Raw genomic sequence first — 21816 nt, forward strand, 5'->3', positions numbered from 1 at the left:
GTTACCTCTTAAAGACCACACAAACTCAAGCGCTGATACTAATTTCATTTTTAAGTTTTATGTATAGCAAAATAATTTTTATCTACAACATAAATTATAGAAGACAATTACCTAGTTATACTATTGGTGGGAGCATTAATTGATGGTCCAATTCTTCCTTTCTTGGAAGCAGGACCTGTAGATGACGAGGTGGGGACAGTCGTGGGTAAGCCACTGCTGAGGGTGGTGCTGTCTTCATCTTCATCCTCATCTTCAGTATCATTGCCCAGGCTAAAACCACCTCGACCTCTTTTCCTACTATTTGGTAAGGTGCTTGTATCTTCTTCCATCGTTGAGTCATCCTCCTAAAATATTTAATAAATATGTGGATAGAGTAGATATTACAATAAACTTTCAATAATACATCACCATCCTGAAAACAATAGTGTATATTTGTATCATTATTCATCGCACTATACTCTGTTAGGTACTTCGGACTCATTGTGATCCAATGCTGTCCACATCGGACTTCTTTTTATTTCTTTCCTACAAGTCAATTGGTCAACTACAGTTTTTTTATTCATATGAATTTCCAATTCACATTACCATAGAATGGGGGAAGTGCGCACCCCCTGGGGTAAGTGCGCACTGAAGTAAGTCATTTTTTTTAATCGTCAAAAACAGGTTTACATTTTTTTTCTTTTTTCTTTTATCACAGTTTGAATATGAGACAGAGTTCCTGATTCAACTTTAGCAAGTGTTACCCAACTATCTCATTAAGAAAATAGACCACCACGGCTTAGTACAGGGAGAACGAAGCATTGAAAGAAATTTTGGACGAAACGGTAAGTTGGAATGCTAAATAAATTTTGCTAGCATGCTCTATTTATGCTCATTAATTATGTATATACTAAGGTAGATTATGCTATAATTATAAGTTGCTAGGTCTAAGTATTAATGAGTTGTGAGTCATGAATGAAGGGTGGGGTAATTGCGCAACTTTTCATGGGGTAAACGCGCACCTGCTGGTTTCATCACTAATCACCTACACATTGCTATCTAAATGAATTGGTTCATGCCTTATAGCCTACATATTCAATATTTCGAGCATAACAAAACAGAAAAAATCAAAGTCAATGGAATTTAAATCTCATGTTTTTACAGATGGTGCGACACTACTTAGACCTAGCAACTTATAATTATAGCCTAATCTACCTTAGTATATACATAATTAATGAGCATAAATAGAGCATGCTAGCAAAATTTATTGTTAGGTAACTAACCCTTAGCATTCCAACTTACAGCTATTGTTCAGTGTTTGTCTAATCCCTCCTTTATTAAAAACAAAGTTTACTTCAAGGCTTCAGAAATGCCTGGTATGGTCATGCGTTGAGAAATACATTACCTAGTATGGTATTCATCATCAGTCATGCATACTTTTTGGTTAAAGTCCTTACGTATTGTGTGATATTGCATCTAAGGTATGCATAGGATTGTTAAAGTAAGGCTAAGTGTGCTTAAATTTGAAAAACAAAAACATAGTGCGCACTTCCCCCAAACCCTGGGGTAAATGCGCACCCATATATTTTTTGCACTACCAGCCACATAAATATTTTCATAAACATTTCAATTTGTGCTAAAGGTTGCCCTATTAATAAACAATAAAAACATGTCTCACTTTTTTCAGTTTCTTCCTAGAACTCTTACCAGAGGTAAAAAAAAGACAAAAAAGGTGCGCACTTCCCCCACTCTACGGTAGCTTCATAATCAGTAAGATAACACCAAAACTTTAATTTTACCTTGACTTCACTCATAACAGGCAAATCTATGCTGATGTTTGCTGTTGTGGGTTCCTTGAGATGCATGAAAGAAAAATACAATCAAAGTAGTCTTTACAATTATCCAACTGTAAAAATAATACTTACTCCAATCCAATAAAAGGGCTAATTAAACTCAAACCTGGGTTCCGATGGCAATAAATTTTTAGGTGCATTCACAGATGTTTGCTTGACCAAAGGATAATATAAACCAAAACATCCAGTGATGATTATCCAAAAAATGTACAGGTGAGCTACAAACAGGCCTTTCCTAAAACCAACTATTTGCTCTCTAGGTATTTTATGAATTTATTCCTTCAGCTTGTAGAGAATAAAAAGTAAACATCTTGATAACAATCAATATATACGTAGATAGCTACATGAAAGGTGAAAATTAACGACCAGATACCAAGTGCTTTCATGTACATTGCGTACGCTTCTTCAGGGTACAAAATGAAATAAATAGAGACATAAACAAGAAAACTTCACAAACAAAAGATCAAAGTAAATAACAAGCAAAACATCATTACTGTATGTAATCAGTAATATGAAGAAAACAAATTATCACTACTAACCTTATTGTTTGGTAGTGACAATTTGTTTACTTCAAACTACTGATTACATACAGTAATGATGTTTTGCTTGTTACTGGCTTTATCTTTTGTTTGTGAAGTTTTCTTGTTTATGTCTTTATTTATTTAACTTAGTACCCCAAAGAAGTGTACGCAATACACGAAAGCGCTTGGTACCTGGTCTTTAGTTTTCACCTTTCATGTGGCTGTCTACATATATATTTGCCATGTGCAGTTTGGTGACTTATTGCTGATTACAACCAATGTAAGTGCAATGCTTTAGAGTTACCATATAATATGGTCCGGTCACCTTTCTATGGTACCTTTGTTATGACTTCAAATTCCTAATCATTACATGGAATGAGGAAACAGTCTAGTTAGTAAATGGTGTACATAATTTTATTTTCTAGTAAAATAATCTCTCCAATGATTCACTCATTGCCTGGTAATTCCACCTCCCTAGTTTATTACTGATTCTGATACAAAATCCATTAAGTCATTCATTACCATATCCAGGTCTTTTTCAGCTTCTAGTACGCCAATTGTTCCCCTAAAATCTCTTATTCATAACCTCAGAAAAATGTTCTGGTCAGCATTTTCTTTATTCTGCTCATTTTGTTATTAACCAATCCCTCTTTCTGACTGCCATTTTCATCAACTTCCACACCTAGATTATCATATTTATTACTAATTTTATGAAAACATAATTCACCATTGAATATTATTGTGGACCTGATGCGTATACAGCATATTTATTACTACTGAAATGTGTAACCATGCTTATTAAAACTTCTATATTCACCAGAATCAAATAATGCCACAATTCTTACCGGAACTCTGCTGTCATTCCTTGTTTTCCCAGCAGTTGCAGAAGGCTTCATCATAACCACTGTGTTGGAAGACTTCTTGGTTACACCTGTTAGGACTTTGGTAGAACCTTTGGGGGCTGTTACTTGAAGCTCAGTAGGCAAATATGACTTAACTGAAACAGAAGATAACATAGCAATTCGTTTAACAGACATGTACGGTAGTTCATTTTGCAAAATTAATACTAAAAATCCAGTTTTTTAATACAACTCTTCTTCACATAAACCTATAAAGTGAAACATATTACCATTAAACTACACCCACCAAGTCAAAATCATTAATATAACCACACGTCATTAGCCAAGATGGAATGGAAAGACCCAAAGTTGCCTGTTACTATGGCAGGGGCAAACTGTGAGCATTCATTACTGGGCAAACATCAAATTCCCCAATAAGTGCAAAGCAAAGGTTAAGAGTTATGCTAGCATCAAATTACACTCAGTAAGAAAAAACACAAAAATAGAATTACAGGAACATGTAAATCCCTAACTTATTGAAATTCACCCAACCTATGGAAAATTTCATGGAAAAAGTGAGAAATGGAGCAAAAAAATAAGGATATGGAGGTGGACACATGCTACTCACAGTAACACATGTCAGTTGCTGATCAAAATGTAACAAAATTTGAATAATTTATATCACAAATCTATGGTGTCATGAAAACTGCAAATTCTAACTTACAAAGCATTAACTGACAATCAGTAGCCAAGATGTCTTTGTACCTATTTTGAATTCATTTTTCCTCGAAATAGACTACTTTATTCTCTTATACTTGCTTTTCTTTTGGTATAATTTTGTTTTCCTTTTCACTTAACTTTCATTTCTTTCACTCACATAATTTTGCAAATTAGCATATATCTACAAATCAACTCGTAAACGCTTACCATTAACAAAGTTGGGATCTTCATGTTTCTTGAAGTACATAGGAGGTATACGAGGGTCTGATGGAAACTCCTTCATTTCAAAACTGGTCGTCTTTGACAATATTAAACCCATGGCTAAATCACAGACAGCCCACAGTTTCTGAAATAAAGAATGATGTGTTAATAAAAAAAGCATTCATTAAGGAAAATTTGAATGAATGAACAGAAAATTTGAATGAATGAACAATAACCTTTGTTGGTTGTAAAAATGCACCCAAAAAGGAGTGACAAAAATACAATAAACTTCTTAAAAAAAAAAAAAAAAACTTTTCTTATAAAAAATTGTGCACATTTATGTTCTCAACAGGAGTTGAGGGGAGGGGAGGGTCATCAGCCAGCGAGAGAATAGTTGCTCTTACATAAGCATAGCATTACTAGTGAACATGGCACTCTCATGATATGTGAGGTACATAAACTTTATTTAATCTATTTCACTGCCACTTTTTCAAGGAAAGATTAAAATTTTGTTTTATTATAAACTCTAGTTCATTGTTTGTTTGTTTGTATGGTGTTTTTCATTGCATGGAACCAGTGGTTATTCAGCAACGGGACCAACGGCTTTACGTGACTTCCGAACCACATCGAGAGAGAACTTCTATCACCAGAAATACACTTCTCTCACTCCTTAATGGAATGGCCGAGAATCGAACCCACGACCACCGAGGTGGGACGCAAACACCATACAGGCGGCCCTCGGTTAGCGGCAGGGGTTCCGTTCCTGACCACCGACGCCAAGCGATTTTCGACGCTGAGCGATTTTAAAGCCTACGGCCGCCGCACACCTTCTTTCGAAACTCTAGACCAGTCAAAGGCGCCGTAATCCCACAACGGCGCAATAAGTAAAATTATATTTATGCAGTATAGTACTATAGAATTTACTGTACAGTACATGTGGGTGTCTAGAGTATGTAAAGATATAATAAAGTTTATACAGTGTACAGGTAGCTGTAGTGTTCAGGTTACGATCATTAGTCTTACGATAGTTCGATTTTATGAGAGATCAAATTACAATGGCCTAACTTTATCCATCTTCTAGTTACATAAGTTCAATAACAGCAAAAGAGAGTGATGAAAGTATGGTTTTAATGTTATACTCGTTGAGTGAACGTGTACAGCCATGAACAACCGAACGAGAAACAACTTTTTTTTCTCTCTCTCTCTAAGTACAACCGAACTGGATAACATCTGTTTGGCTTGTATTTCGATCATCGTACTACAGTGCAACATTACCGTATTTGTTATAAATGGCGTTATGTATAGAATAGAACTGAGATATCTTAATGTAATAACTTTATTCGCTATAGATCAGAGATCAATATAGATTAAAGATCAATCGGGAAATATACCGTTAAATTTAAACCTAGTTATAACTGAAGCTGAGAAAACTGTTCAAGCTGCTAATGACTTTTATCGTACATCGGCAACAAGGATAAAACGGCAGTAAACGTCTGCCATCACACACAACTGTAAATAAAATTGGGATAAAATCATTTTAATCAAAACTACCGTGCTTGAAAGAACACATTTTACTGTTGGTTTCACGCCGATATAAGATAAATAACGTAAAGTTCGTATTACGATGATATAAAGGATTACGTATTGCGAACGGAATCACGTAATTTTTTATGCAATAAACATGCCGCCAACGTAATCTGTTAACGAAAAAAATAGTAGTTCACATTCACGAGACATATTCAATAAATATTTCCACCTAAAAACACGCTGTATAAGGAAAAATAACTTTGTCTCATATAAGTCAAGTATATAGATATTCGTTTATGCTAACTAGAAGCAAGAGCATTCGCTCAGAATTGCGTTACGGTGAAACAGACTCTTATTCATCAGCTGATTTCAAACCACAACATTGGCCGCTCCGCGGAATACGGGCTTAAGTTTGCCGTAGTATTTTAAAATACAATAATATGAGAATACATACAATATTCTTGGATACAGTGAAATAATGTATAACTTTTTAAAGGATTTATGGAAAAGATGCATAATTAATAAAATAACACAATGCATTTTTCGGAACTGGCGGATAAGAACGAACATGAAAAACCATCCCCTGACAATGTGGAGCGTAGTTACAAAGGCTGCCTTAATTTGTATCTTATTTCTGTACAAAAATGAAAATACCTTTACGCAATATATTTTCATACACATTTTAAACATAAAAGCATAAACATTTGAAAAATCGACACATCGATCGCTAAATTTGCACTTTTTTTTTTTTTAACTCGATATTTTCGGAAGAGCGGCAGACGGCGGCATACAAGAACGAACTTGAAAAAACATCGTAGTCGATAACTTGAAGGGGAGTTTCAAAAGTTGCCTTTTTATCATAATTCTGCACAGAAATAAAAATACCCTATTCGTAATACATTTTCATACACATTTTAAATATAAAAGCATAAACATTTATAAAATCGACACATCGATCGCTAATTTGCACTTTTTTTAAATCTATATTTTCGGAAGAACGGCAGGCGGTGGCTTACAAGAAAGAACATGAAAATACATCGTATTTGATAACGTGAAGGGCATTTTCAAAAGCTGCCTTTGTATCATATTTCTGTACAGAAATAAAAATGCCTTTCACGTAATACATTTTCATACACATTTTAAACAAAAGCATGAACAATTATGAATCGACACATCCATAGCTAAATTTGCACTTATGTAACTCGATATTTTCGGCATAGAACAGCGTCAGAGGCATATATTTTACCCTAATACCTACGTAATAACTCTCCATAAAATTTAATATAATTTGCATAACCTTTATGGTCTGAACGGCATTTCTACAAATGTATGAACTCGTTAGACAACGGCGCTAGCGGCGCTGTTAACTGAAATTTGTGCCGTAAAGATACCTTTAAAATGCCTTATTTTTTTAATGAATATTTTTGACGACCACCGTAAAACCGATTCGCCGTTGAGTGATTGCGCCGTTAACCGCGGGCCGCCTGTACCAACAACGCCACTGAGGCGCTAAACTCTAGTTCATGTGCAAAAAGGAATTGAATTGAGAGAATACTTAGCTATTAGCATTCGGTGCTACGCTACATGAAGTAGGCTAACTACATACCACGCTGGATTCCTAGGCTAAAAACTCAATTCCATATATTTCACTCGACTCTGTACATACTGAACTTTTGAACACTAACTTCCAAATGAGTTTTTGGAGTGGAACTCACTCGTATATAGAGGACCTACTATACATTCATTGCAAAATATCCATTTATGACAAGGGGTATACATATAATAAAAACTTACAATCACATTAGATATATGAAACTTACAGCAGTCATATGATATTTGGCATCAAGTCATAAAAGTGGGTATTATAATGGTGGAGTAATTGTAGGCAACCTAATCCCTCATAGCTTTTGCAGTCCTTCACAGTCTCTGCTTCTCTTCTACTGACTTTTTACTACTCTTACTACATCTAATAAGCTGACAAACTTATCAGAAGCTCTAATTCCAGGTCTGCATGTCTCAGAACAGGTTTGTTGCTTTAATTCCTGTCTGAGTTGATAACTTACTGTATTAAATATTATGTCTAACTTTTATTATTCTTTCTTGGCCTTGCAAATTCTTTGTTAAACCTTGCTTTCCATTCCTTTGTATTTCAGTCATACTTTAACAATTTACTAATGTATATATTCACATTTATTGTAGTACATTCGAACACCTGAATTCATTAAAAATAGGAGTAAAAAAGTAAAATACAAAAAATTACAATGTCAATTCTTGTTGTTAATAATACAACCCACAAACACTATTGGATTCAACTAAATTTGATTAAGTAATCTTCCCTACATGCTTCTCAAATCTCAAGAGAGCCATCTTGGTATGACCACCATAAAAATTAAATAAAAAGACTGTACCTGGTTAGTAGTTTCATCTTCTGGCTTCACAGCATCCTTGTGGTTTTTCATCTGTTCAATTAAGGCTTTGTAGAACCCAAAGCAATAGGCATCATTCTTTGTCATCAGTGGTTCCAAAATAAACCACAGGCACGTACGTATTCTGGTGAGCTGAGATACATCATTTGGATCTGTGAATTCTGGTTGATGAACTAAGATAGGGACTGCAAAGACTAACATGTAATCTGGCATAATATGTGGTAACTGTCCAGATGCTTTTTCACCTGGAAAAAAAAAAAAAAAAAATTTTTTTTTTTGAGATATGTTAGTCTTCCACTAATTGAAAAGCAATTATATAATGCAGTTTTAATGGAGTAAGGATAATTCTAACTATTAGAATGAAGAGAAGACGATGTTTTTAACTGTCAGTAGCATATGCTCTCGACAGTCTACAAATTGTGATTTCATTTTATTCATTGAAGAATGATGGTGAGGTTTTTCACTTCTTACTGCACGTGCTTTTGTAAACTACAGTCTTGGAAAATTTTTCAGCATTATTATCCACAGTAAAAATACAAAAAATTTAAGTAACTTACTTCCACCGGTCATTGTTATAGAACGTATATAATCCCTTCTTTTACATATATCAGCAACCATGTATTGCTTAATAGCCAGTCGCATTTGACGGTCAGGTTCTAAACCCGCTAATGCATAGAACCCCATAAAATCTAATGGCAGGCACTTGTTGGGGACTCCTCGAGCCAAACCCTTGTGTAGTTTCATGGCAAACCTTTCACGGACTTGTGGAGTTTCATCCTGCAAAAAGAATACAATTTTTCATAATGACAGAATCAATACTTTTCGTAAATAGAAGCAAAAACGTACTTACTGCCTTCAATAAATTGTATTGAGGTTGCACACAACATATATTTGCCTACAGGGAAAAGAGGCTTCCATCACAGCATAAAACAATAACATTCACAATTTTTTCCCTCCCACTTCTAATTCTAATTCACTGAATGATTACATACATAAGATCTTAAGCACCAGTTTTACTATTTGCCAATAAATAAACACTGATCTTAAACAATTCCTTCATGAAGATGAATTCTTAATGTTCTCTGGCTCCTTATTCTCATAAGGCTATGAAAAATCCACATAGTATACCTCTAGATTCTCAAATAGTTACCCACAAGATTTGTTCTTAAATGACAGATCCAGAAAGGTAAAGTTAAAGGAGTACGTACTGTCTACAGTATTGGATAAGACACAATGAAAGTGGTACCCTCAAGGGATGTTTATATGCAATGCAAAAAGGCCTGGGCCTGTCACATCATTACTTTTGTCCAGATTACTCCAGCCAACAATCTATTCAGGTTACTTGACAGATGTATTTATTCAGTACTCATATAATTCCATTACAAGGCTTCACAATATTAAGATGTTCCACATGGTTCCCTTTGAAAGTTTTGGCAATTAAGCCTGTGAGAGATAACCTCAGACAGACCAAGAGGAATTCTCAGAGAGAGAGAGAGAGAGAGAGAGAGAGAGAGAGAGAGAGAGAGAGCGAGAGAGAGAGGAGAGAGAGAGAGAGAGCGAGAGAGAGAGGAGAGAGAGAGAGAGAGAGAAGAGGAGAGATAGAGAGAGAGAGGAGACGAGAATGAGGAGAGAGAGAGGAGAGAGAGACAGGTGACGAGAGACGAGAGAGAGATGAGAGAGCATGAGAGAGATAGACGAGAGGAGACGACGGATGAAGAGAGAGAGAGAGAGGAGACTTACGTTCATAAGATGTGACAAATTATAAAACTGCTCAGCAGTAAACTGATCGCCAACACCCTTCTGCTCACATATTTTCAACATGGCAGCTCCAGCAGCTAATCTTAGATGAGACATCTCAACTTTTCTGCAAGATGGAAATATAAAAGCTTAAAAATGAATACAAACTACTGCTGATTACATTTCCGTGAATTTTAAGTTTAACACATTTACATTCATAGTTTTTATTTTCTGTATCTTTTGTTCATTATAAAAAAAGAAAAATTTACTTCATCAAAAAGCACAATGAAAAGTATTTAACATAAAAAAAACAATTAAAACCGACAACTTACAGCATTTTACCCGTGACCAAAAGATCTCCTTTATGGAGTATGAAAGCATTCAACATGCGGAAGGTCTTTTGTGCAGATATTTCATCAGTCTTGAGACCTAGAAGCCATCTTGCCATCATCTTTATTCCTTCCATTTTGACTGCTGTCTCTTCTGTCAATTCCTCCTCTTCTAACCAGGCCTCTGCATCATCCTGGTTAAATCCAGGAGTGTGGCTAGGTGTCTGGTTTCTCATCAACAACTCTTTAACAATCTGCAAAATAATGTCAATTAACTGGAGTAATAAGATGACAGAGACATCACAACTCACAAAAATCTTAATGTAGATTTGCCTTTTTTTCAAAGTCTACAGAATTCATTTTAAATCTCAAAGCCCTATCAATTATTTTTTTCTCTCAAAAACATATGGAAGCCTAAACTAATGAAAGGTGGGATAAGCAGTTTTGGTAGACTTTATACAAGATTTTGTCTTGGTTATCATACGTTTCCTCAGTTTTCGTACAGCGTGTGACCAGGTCCCTTACCGAGCAGCCAAACAAACCATTCCATCTCCTTTTGTGTTAGTTGTTTTTGCGCTTTTTGTGCTTTTTTACTTGAGTGCAACTGCTAAATAAGCCATCATGGGGCCAAAGAAAGTTCCAAGTGCTAGCCCTTCTGTTAGAGTTAAAAAAACACCATAGAATTTAAAAAAAGAACTCATAGCAAAGTATTGGAATAAGATGCATACCGATCTCAGTGAGAAAATGCCTACAACAAGCGCTGCTGCTGTTGGTGAATTTAAGGCCAGCAGAGGCTGGTTTCAAAAATTCAGGTTATACATAATGTGCCTACCTCAGGGATTAATGACATGTTTGCAAAGTGGAATGATGTAAAATATTTTGTGGAGAGTTATCATTCCAACAAAGAAGTTGAAATCTGTGTCTTCGGCATGCTTAATGACAATGCCGTGTTTAACTTTAGGCAAACTTCAAAGAAATGTCAGAGACAAATGACTCTGAACAGTTTTGTTGTGCTACAGGGGTTCAGGAACTCAAGCTGATCCTAGTGCCAGTAAAAAACAAAGAGAAATAACCCCAGATAGGTCCTTGATACCTGAAGTCCTTCTGGAGGGAGATTCCCCTGCCAAACAATAACCGCCCCCAATCATCCATATGCTATCAAGTGTTTTCAATAAAGGTAAGAGTGAAGTTAAATGTTGACTATTCATTCCATTAGTCATTTATATTTATTTCTCATTGTTTTCTGTATGTAAAACTGTCTTTATTACCTATAAAATATATGTTTTGTTAATATTTTTTGGGGGTCTGAAACACATTAAGTGCATTTACATTATTCATGTGATTCATAGTTTCGGTTTTTATACGATTCAAATTTTGTGGGTGGTTCCGGAGCGGATTGTGTATGAAAACCAAGGTTCCACTGTATAATACAAGAGATTTCTGGGTAAAGCCCTGAAGATCTGAATAGGTCGCCTCAAGCAATACAAAGTCTCATGAGATAGCCCTACAAAAATCCCTCATGACATTGTGCTGGAAAGTGACTCAATGGCTGACTAGCTGCATAATTGCTGTCTTAAGGCTATTATATCAAATGAAATGTTCAGGATTGCCTGTAAAGATGACATTCCAAATGAAATAAGTAATAGATAATTCACCACAGAGGCTACACTGATAACAACAGCACAAAGTTCTTGTCTTGAGCAGTACAGGACAAGATCATAACAGTAAACATGTTCATAAAAAAATTATTTTACAAAGAGGAAGAATGTAAAGTAAAAAAAGCATTAATCATTCAAGTTGGGGCCCTATGGCCACTGTTAAGAAGCTTTAGTGCCACTTAAGTTTACCACACAGGCTAACTTTGCTGTTTGTCAACAAACACAGAAGAGTATGCCATACTGATTCTCTAGTTTAGTTGAATAAAAGTTCTCCAATATGCCTCTGAACTAACAACACCAATAAACATAAAATATGCTAACACCAAGTAGTATTACATTCAACAACTTAAAATTTACAATCACAAACTTGGGGTGCATCTATAAATAACAAAACTAGTTTTGTATGATGAAAAAATTAATTCAAGGCTATAAATATTACACCAGATGAATGATTGCAATTACATAAAAACACAGAGACCTAAACACATTTTTAATTCATCAAAACCTACTACCACAACAACTGGATGATACTGAGATCAGCAGAACAACTGAAAAGCTAAAACTATGTTCTGGAGTAATGATGTGTGAACAGCAATTACTTCAATTGTTTGCCATAATTGAAAATCAAGAAGGAAAAGTTTTTAATAATGAAAGTAAGATGATTCAATAAACAATACTGTACCAGAGTTCTGATAAATACATCCCTCTCAATAGTAGGGGAAAAAAATCTTACCTTTCTAGAGACTATATTCTTGATAGGTACTACAAATCTTTGAGGCATGTTGAAGGCAATGTGACCTAAAGAAACGACCGATGTTCTAAAATGTGGAGAATCAAATGTTAACTGCTCCTTAATTTTCTGAAAAAAATAAAAATTTTCTTTTAGACAACTTTGACAAGCTTAGCTTCTAAATACTTTGACCTATATAAAACATAAATACTTTATTCAAAAATCTTAATTGTTTTCAAATGAAAAAAACTGCTTTTATGATACAAATAATTTGGTTTAAATGTACAAAATAAATTTCTCCAAGAAAATTTTCAATCATAAAAAAATGACAAAATGCCAACCAGCATATCATGTACACAATATCAAGTGTGCCCTTTCAATAGGATCTCCACTACCCTCCACTGCTCCATGAGAAGAAAAGGAGGGGTTGATAGGTTGGTAGGAGGACAACTACTACACTATTATTGGGTTTATATGAAAGTCGTATATTATGTTGTAAAATCAGATTCTCTTGCATATCCCTTTAATTGTAACAGAGGAGCACTACTGCTGCCTGGTAATTGCAAGAGTATAGTACTAAGCATCTAGATTATTGCTTGCCAATGGAAATTGTCGAAATTAATCATTGCAGTTGACAAGTGTATTCTCCTTATAGCTATCATAAAATAAATTATTCATTACATTTATAAACAAAACTTGGCGAGCATCTGCAATTATAAATCATCCAGCAACGTATTCTGGCTTGCCAATGGAATAGAATACAAATAGAATTTAGGTCAAAAACCAAGTACTGAAACCTATGTGTTCATTCAGAGCTGGAGACGAAATTGAGGGTATGTAGGTTTGAAAGGTGTAACACGAGGAAGAAAATTTTCTAGAATAAGCATCTCATCTCATTAAACATAATACATACCTCTAAGATTTTTTCAAAGACTTCATCCGGGTCCTGAACACAGTTCGTGTGTAAACATCTAACAGCATGTTTAGCTTGTTTTGGCTGACCAGATTCAGCAAACTTCTGACACTTGGGGATTAGAACCGTTGCTAGACTCGGATAAGCTTCACCTAGAAAATTTTTAAATAATTTTCAAAGCTGTTCTCGTAAACATTGACAGCAACTATACTATAAATACCAGTCAAAAGAAATTGCCATAGTTTTTCACGCCCAGCTCTAAAGATTTGCCAGAAGGATGAAAAAGCAATTACAGTACTTGTGAAAAAGGATAATCTTGATTTCAAAAAGTTTTGCAGAACAAGTTAAGCAATTTAAATCAAAGCAGAGAAAGATGTAAATAAAAAAGTCCTAGTATGCATATTTCATGAATCATTATCTTTAGCGCATCAATTCTACAACTCTTAAACATTTGATGTTCATTAACCAAAATTCCTATGACATAAATACTCATGACTTACCAACTGGTTTATATTTTCCTATGTACGTTAGTATGGACAGAACTGGTGGGGATATGGCAGGATTTGGCACATTGAGTAAGTTGATCAATCTTTTCAAGACATCTATGTGCAAAAAGTGTGCCGGATATACAAAAGATAGCACCTGTTAGGAAGAAATTACAATATTACTTTTGCACGTAAAGCCATTTCAGTTAACGTAAACATGACATAAGAAAAATTATCTTTGAGAATACTATGGGGTTCAACTTAAAGTTGTAATATTACAAATTTAAACTTAAACTACAGTACTATAAAAGTAGGCCTTTAACTTGTAATTTTATGAAAGAGTAAAATCAAAGTAGCTTTCCTTATAACATGTTCCAAGGACCGGCTTTCAGTCAAAACTCGATCAATTTTTCCTAAAATTTTCAGCTACTAATACCCTAACCTTCTCTATTACTGAATAAAAAACTCTCACCCTATTAGTTGCACTTTTCACACCACTATCTTCCTACTCTCTAACCCAATGGTCTCATTTATATTTTGCGTGAGTATAGTCTGCAGTTATTGTACACTCTAGGACTAACAAGGTATTTAGTTTAGATTGTGCACAGCAAAATTCTTCAAGGAACAATTATTACTGGACAAAGGATAAGACTTATCCTTTCTGAGAACAATGACAAAAACATATGTAACACACATGTATTTATGTCTTGACAGATTTCCAACAGTAATCTTTATAAACTCTCAAAGGCCGTGGAAATTATCTCAAATACTATTTAGTTAACAGTTACATACTCATGCAGTACACTCATATTTCAATGCACACAACCAAATACTTACAAAAAGAAGCTTCAACCCTTTTTCTGTTGCAATATCTGAGGGAAGATTGAGTGAAACCAAGATGGGTTCGACTTCATGTAGGGCACCTTCCACTAACCCTACAAGAGCTTCTATAGCAGTTTGATCAACCATGACACTAGATACACGCTCCAACAACATTTTGATTGTATTATAGTACAGATTAGTCATTACAGGCTGACCTAATTTTTTCAGGATTTGTGTCTGGAAAAAGCAAAATATTCATAATTACAAAACAGAATTTTTTCAAAATGTGAAAAATAAAAAACCTAACACACTTCTTGTTGTGTGTATACCATGCGAGATATTATAAAAAAGTACATCAGGTTGAGGTATTGTATGAACATGTAATTTATTTCCTACTCAATGACATTTTAAAACATCCAGCCCTCTTAAATATTTGATATCAAATAAAATGCAATGTCAAATAAAAGATGTAATTTTCAAATTATATAACATACACATCCAAATCTGAACACAACTTACCACAGCATCTACACTGTCCCTGCAAGAAACATCATGACTCACAACCGTTTCCATTAAGGATAATAGTTGAGGGTCACTACTAAGATGCTGTGAAAATTTCCTCAAAAATTCTTGCACCTTTAGAGGATCAGGTAGGAACTTGGTAAGATGGCCGAGCCGACATGATATCTCCCTATCTCTCTCTTCATCTTGAGGTTTTCGATGCAGCTCAATAAGTTCTGCAACATTTTTCCTTACAACTAGCTGGTGTTTTTGAAGTTCAATGAAAGCCTTGGAGGCATTATCATCTATGGTTGCATATAAATAAAACAACTTTTTCATTCTGTCTTCAGGTGGAAGTTGGTATGGAACCAAACACGTATTTAGAAGCCGTTCAACTAGCAATCTGCAAGAGAAATATAAGATGAGTTACCTATTCGATGATATGAAAATGGAAATATGGTACCTACGATTTGTGAGACCATAAATGTGGGATCATTTACAGGTTTGTTGTGGAACACTTCTTACACAAGAGAACTTTTTAATAATTTTGATAGATTCCTATAAAACTTGTCACATCACTGGAAATTACAAATTTCAGAACTGCCATAAAAGTAAGTACGTAATTTTCATTGTGTACATCAATGAAGATCTTCAATTAACAAGTCACCATATGTACACAATTCATGGTTAAAAGATATAACGTAAGAAAGAATAAAACATAGCAGCTTATCTCTACATCAAAATTGTACAACCCAACATGTCCATCAAACTACAATCTATCAACATAACATATGCCAAACACAAAAGATTTGTGCTGTGATTATTATCCTACATTTAGTATTTTAAGAAGACAATATAGCACACCGGTTTAGTTATTTACCTGTCATCTATACTGGTCATATAGTACCCATGAAGTATCTTGTCCTTGATCCAGGTGACAGCATGTCGAGTAGCAGGTGGAACGTCTGGACTATTCAAGTGTTTTTTGTAAATCATAGCCAGCCCACACATAGCTTCTTTCCTAATTTTGAACTGTTTAAAAAAAATAGAAGAATTTTTTAACTATATAGCCAGCATAATCTTTATTCAGTACGTAGAACCATTTATGTATAGTAAACATGAAACCGAACACTAAAGTGACTGATTAACTATTAAATTTCAGAATTACAGTTTTAGAATGGTACTCTAGTACAAGTAAAATTTACTATTAATAAATGAACACTGAAATACAAATGCAGCCCATTACTGGTCATCAGATTGGTCCACATGTAGTCATAATTTACTCAAATTATTTTACTCCCTCTAGTGCAGTGTATTGTACTTTTAAATTTTATTTACTAGTATAATATGTAATTTTCTACTTTTAAAGCCAACGTTTAGATTTTACTAACTAGTATAGTATGATATTGTTAAGATACAATAAAGTTTGTTCATACTTACCTGGCAGATATATATATAGATGTATTTCTCCGAAGTCCGACAGAATTTCAAAACTCCCGGCTCACGCAGTGGTCGGACAGGTGGTTAGTACCCATTCCCGCCGCTGGGAGGCGGGTGTCAGGAACCATTCCCATTTTCTATTCAGATTTTCTATTCCCACTGTCTCCTGCGGGGAGGTGGGTGGGTACTTTGATTATATATATCTGCCAGGTAAGTATGAACAAACTTTATTGTATCTTAACAATATAATTTTGTTCATGAAACTTACCCAGCAGATATATATATAGCTGAATCCCACCTTTGGAGGTAGGGAGAGACAGAAAAGGATTTTGGAAACATATTACATGCAGATGAATAACATCTTGGTTCCTTACCTGTTAGCATAGCTGACTTCGTGATTACTGTCACCCAAGTCTGCTACTGCTTTACTAGAGTCTCCAGCAAGGTAGTGACCTATATAGCTGGTGAGTTCTAGATGATCTGTCAACGGGAGCGTGACCACAATGTGACTAGACCATTTTGACCATACTATGAGGGCAACGAAGTAAAAATTCACCACCTGACCAGCCTAACAATTTTCATTCCCACATCACTTAGGCTAAAGGAAAGGAAGTCCGGCTCAGGCGGACGACCTTACAACCATAAAACAATCCATAAAAACTCACCTACCCATTTCCTACAGGGTAGGATGAGTGCTACTTTCAGCCCCCAACAAAGTGTCTGCTGCGACGTATGGTCCAAGCGCATAGCAGTTCTCGTATGTCGTCTTCACATCCCGCAGGTAGTGTGAAGCGAACACCGAGTTGCTGCGCCAAAAGGTGGCACTCAGAATGTCATTGAGTGCCATGTTCTTTTGGAAAGCTACCGAGGTAGATATAGCTCTCACTTCATGGGCATTCACTTTCAACAGCTTAACATCACTGTCTTCGCAAGATGAATGTGCCTGTCTAATAGTGTCTCAAGAAGAATGCCAGAGCATTCTTCGACATCGGTAAATCTGGTCTTCTGACCGAACACCATAAGTTGTTAGAAGGACCTCGACATTCCTTCGTTCTTTGTAAATAAATCTTGAGAGCCCTGACAGGGCACAGGACTCTCTCTGGTTCGTGTCCAATGATTTCTGCCATACCCTTAATCTCAAAACTTTTGGGCCAAGGGTTAGACGGATTTTCATTTTTCGCTAGAAACGTAGGACTTAATGAGCAAACAGCATTATGTCCCCTAAAACCAATATGCTTGCTAAAGGCTTGAATTTCACTAACCCTCTTCGCTGTCGCCAGAGTCGTTAGGAAAATAGTTTTCTTAGTAAGATCCCTTAAAGAGGCATTCTGAAGGGGTTCAAACCGATTTGACATTAGGAATTTAAGTACTACATCCAAATTCCAAGATGGTAACTTAGGTTGAGGAATCTTTATAGTCTCGAAAGACCTTAAAAGATCGTGGATATCCTTATTATTTGCCAAATCAATTCCTCTATGTCTAAAGACTACAGATAACATACTTCTGTAGCCTTTGATTGTTGAGACTGCAAGCTTTAGGTCGTTTCTCAAGTAGAGCAAAAAGTCCGCTATTTGGCTCACAGAGGTCGTGGTAGAGGAAATGCGTGTTCTTCTGCACCAGCTCCTAAACGAAGCCCACTTCGATTGATAGACTCCAAGCGTGGAAGCTCTTCTCGCATTGGCGATTGCTTTTGCAACCGGTCTAGAAAAACCCCTCGCTCTGACCAACTTTTTGATAGTCTGAATGCAGTCAGACTCAGAGCGGGGAGGTTTCCGTGGTATCTCTCGAAGTGGGGCTGTTTGAGTAGATCTGTCCTCATGGGCAATGTCCTCGGGAAGTCTACTACAAAGGTCATGACCTCTGTGAACCACTCCTTTGCTGGCCAATAAGGAGCGATTAACGTCAATCTCATCCCTTCTGACATTGCAAACTTCTTCATTACTTCTCCCAGAATCTTGAACGGGGGAAATGCGTAAAGATCCATCCCTGTCCAGTCCCAAAGAAGTGCATCTATTGCTATTGCTCCCGGGTCGAGCACGGGGGAGCAATACAACGGAAGCCTCTTTGTTCTCGCTGTTGCAAAGACGTCCACTAGAGGACGTCCCCATAACTTCCACAGCTCTCGACACACATCCTGATGCAGAGTCCACTCGGTCGGCAACAGTTGACCTTGCCGACTGAGGAGATCTGCCCGGACGTTCTCCACGCCTGCAACGAACCTCGTTAGAATCGTTACTTTCTGAGTTCTCGCCCATAACAGGATCTCTCTCGCTAGGTTCAACAATGATCGCGAGTGAGTCCCTCCTTGTTTTTTTATGTATGACAGAGCTGTGGTATTGTCTGAATTTATCTGAACTATCTTGTTTGCAACTTTTTCTTTGAAAACCTGAAGTGCCAAGTATATGGCCGCCAGTTCTTTGAGATTTATGTGCCAGAACACCTGTTCCCCTCTCCAGGTGCCTGACACTTCCTCCCTCCCTAGTGTAGCTCCCCACCCGGTGGTGGACGCGTCGGAGAACAACACTAGGTCGGGGCTCTGAAGTTTGAGGGAAGTTCCTTCCGAAAGTTTCACAGGATCGAGCCACCACTTTAGGTGATCCTTTACCTCCTTTGGGATCCTCAAAATTCCTTTACCTTCTTTGGGATCCTCAAAATTGTCTCCAAATTTTCTTTGTCCTCCCAATTCTCCTTCAGGAAAAACTGGAGAGGTCTGAGATGTAGTCTCCCCAAGGAAACAAACTTCTCCAGCGAGGAAATGGTGCCCAGCAGACTCATCCATTCCCTCACCGAGCATGATTCTTTCCTTAAGAAGACTGATATTTTTTCTAATCCTTGCTGTTGACGTCCCTGGGACGGAAAAGCTCGAAAAGCCACTGAATCCATCTGAATCCCCAGATACACGATGGACTGTGTGGGGATCAGCTGTGACTTTTCGAAATTCACTAGAAGTCCCAGGGACTTTGCTAGAGTTAAGGTTGATTGAAGGTCCTTCAGACACCTTTCTTTCGACGATGCTCGAATGAGCCAGTCGTCTAGATATAGAGAGATCCTTATGTTTGCAAGATGAAGCCACCTCGCCACATTCTTCATTAGAATTGTGAAAATCATTGGTGCCGTACTCAGACCGAAGCAAAGAGCTCTGAATTGGAAAACTCTTCCCTTCATGACAAAACGCAGGTATTTCTTCGATCGGGGATGTATCGGGACGTGGAAATATGCGTCTTGCAGGTCCAGTGATACCATCCAATCGTTTTGTCTTAAGGCCGCAAGCACTGACTGAGGTGTCTCCATCTTGAACGTCTGTCTCTCTATAAAAAGGTTTAGACTGCTCACATCTAAAACTGGCCGCCAGCCTCCCGACTGTTTCGGCACCAGGAATAACCTGTTGTAGAAACCCGGGGACTGAGTGTCCTCGACTTGTTCTATTGCTTTCTTCTCGAGCATTTGTTCTATCAGATCGTACAAGATCTGTTGTTTTTCTCCATGGTAAGAGGGTGATAGATCTATAGGTGTTGTGCACAATGGAGGAGGCTTCAGGAAAGGTATTTTGTATCCTCGCTCGATGACGTTGAGCGACCAGCTGTCTGCCTCTATCTTCTTCCAAGCTTCTGCAAATAAATGAAGCCTGGCACCTACTGGCGACTGAAGGACTCCCTCCTCATTTTTTACCTCTGGACTTAGACTGAGCTCTGCCTCTAGAGAGTCCTCTTCCTCTAGGAGAAGGTCTAGAGGATGCTCCACCTCGAAAGGGCTTTATTTTCTTCTTAGAAAAACTGGGTTCGTGTTGAAGTCGAAGGAAACCGCAGGACGTCTAGAAGATTGTGCTAAGAGATCCTGAGTAGCTTTTTCCTGTAGACTTCCAGCTACATCTTTAATCATAGCCTGGGGGAAGAGATGGTCAGAAAGAGGGGCGAAAGCAAATCTGCCTTCTGTGTTGGAGACACTGCTTTGGTAGTAAATTTACAGTAGATAGCTCTCTTTTTCAGGAGCCCTGCACAAAAATGTGAAGCCAATTCCTCTGAACCATCTCTGACGGCCTTATCCATACAAGTGAGAACACTGGATAGCTCCCCCAAGCTAATTGAGTCTTGACTACGAGACTTAGCGTCAAGCAGCCCCAAACACCAGTCTAAGAAATTAAATACTTCAATCGTCCGAAAAAGACCTTTCAGATGGTGGTCTATCTCCGCCGGTGTCCATGTTATTTTAGCTGACGAAAGAAGAGACCTTCTTGGTGCGTCAACCAGACTGGAAAAGTCACCTTGAGCCGATGCGGGAGCCCTTAACCCCGACATCCTCACCTGTATCATACCAGATCCCAGCCTTGCCGCAAAGTCTTGAAGGAGGCTGGGCAAAGGAAAACTTTCCTTGAGCTTTTCTAGACTCCATCCAATCTTGCACCTTCTTAAAAGCTCTCTTAGTTGAAAGAGACTTTGTCATTTTAACAAATCCAGGAGTCTTATTTGTTTTTGACAACGAAAACTGAGAAGGAGGCGACCGAGGTGCTGCGGGTTGAAACTCTTCTCCAAATGAATCCCGAAGCAATCGAACCAAAACTTGATAATCGGAAGAATCTGACACAGCGGGTTGATCCTCTTCCGTTTCTTCTGAAATATTACTTAATCCTTCCTCATCTATAGGAGTGACCAAGGGGACTCCCGAAGCTGGTGGTACAAGTCCTTTCACTCCGAGCTTTAATGAAGATCGTTGTTTTGACGTACAAGGAGCATTCTGAATATTAATATCTAGATTCAGATAAAGCGGTACCAATTTCTTGCTCATTCTCTCGATGGGAGTCTCTTCGAAAAGCCGATTGCAGTTGAGGTTCCATACTAATACCTTGCTGTGATACCTGATGGATATGCAACAAAGCGTCCGTTTGGATGTCTCGCTTGGCATACGTCCGAGCGTCAAGCTTGGCGTCCAGCCGAGTGTCACGCTTGGCGTCCAGCCGAGCGCCACGTTTGGCGTCCAGGTGAGCGTCACGCTCGTCGCTCAGCCGAGCGTCCCGCTTGGCGTCCAGGTGAGCGTCACGCTCGGCGTCCATCCGAGCGCCACGCCTGGCGTCCAGGTGAGCGTCACGCTCGACATCTGTTCGAGCGTACCGCTTGTCTAAATAGGCGTCCCTGTGAACA

General features: G+C 37.4%; 1 protein-coding gene across 3 annotated transcripts in view; it reads right to left on the reverse strand.

The window, feature by feature from the left end:
• LOC135201729 (sister chromatid cohesion protein PDS5 homolog B-B-like) overlaps positions 1–21816 on the reverse strand; it is a 97152-nt gene that overhangs the window by 2275 nt on the left and 73061 nt on the right. For 2 of the 3 annotated variants that reach the window (XM_064230934.1, XM_064230932.1), the window contains exons 10-23: positions 16122–16273; positions 15260–15644; positions 14756–14977; positions 13934–14075; positions 13434–13585; positions 12524–12649; positions 10136–10386; positions 9807–9930; positions 8624–8843; positions 8049–8311; positions 4120–4258; positions 3199–3350; positions 1779–1832; positions 112–344 (exon numbers count right to left, since the gene is read on the reverse strand). In XM_064230934.1, the coding sequence (XP_064087004.1) occupies positions 112–344; positions 1779–1832; positions 3199–3350; positions 4120–4258; positions 8049–8311; positions 8624–8843; positions 9807–9930; positions 10136–10386; positions 12524–12649; positions 13434–13585; positions 13934–14075; positions 14756–14977; positions 15260–15644; positions 16122–16273 (2615 nt within the window). The remainder of the gene's footprint in view (positions 1–111; positions 345–1778; positions 1833–3198; positions 3351–4119; positions 4259–8048; positions 8312–8623; positions 8844–9806; positions 9931–10135; positions 10387–12523; positions 12650–13433; positions 13586–13933; positions 14076–14755; positions 14978–15259; positions 15645–16121; positions 16274–21816) is intronic. The other variant, XM_064230933.1, reaches the window with a different exon arrangement.

This window comes from Macrobrachium nipponense, chromosome 28 (genome assembly GCF_015104395.2).
Source record: "Macrobrachium nipponense isolate FS-2020 chromosome 28, ASM1510439v2, whole genome shotgun sequence".
Classification (NCBI taxonomy): domain Eukaryota; kingdom Metazoa; phylum Arthropoda; class Malacostraca; order Decapoda; family Palaemonidae; genus Macrobrachium; species Macrobrachium nipponense.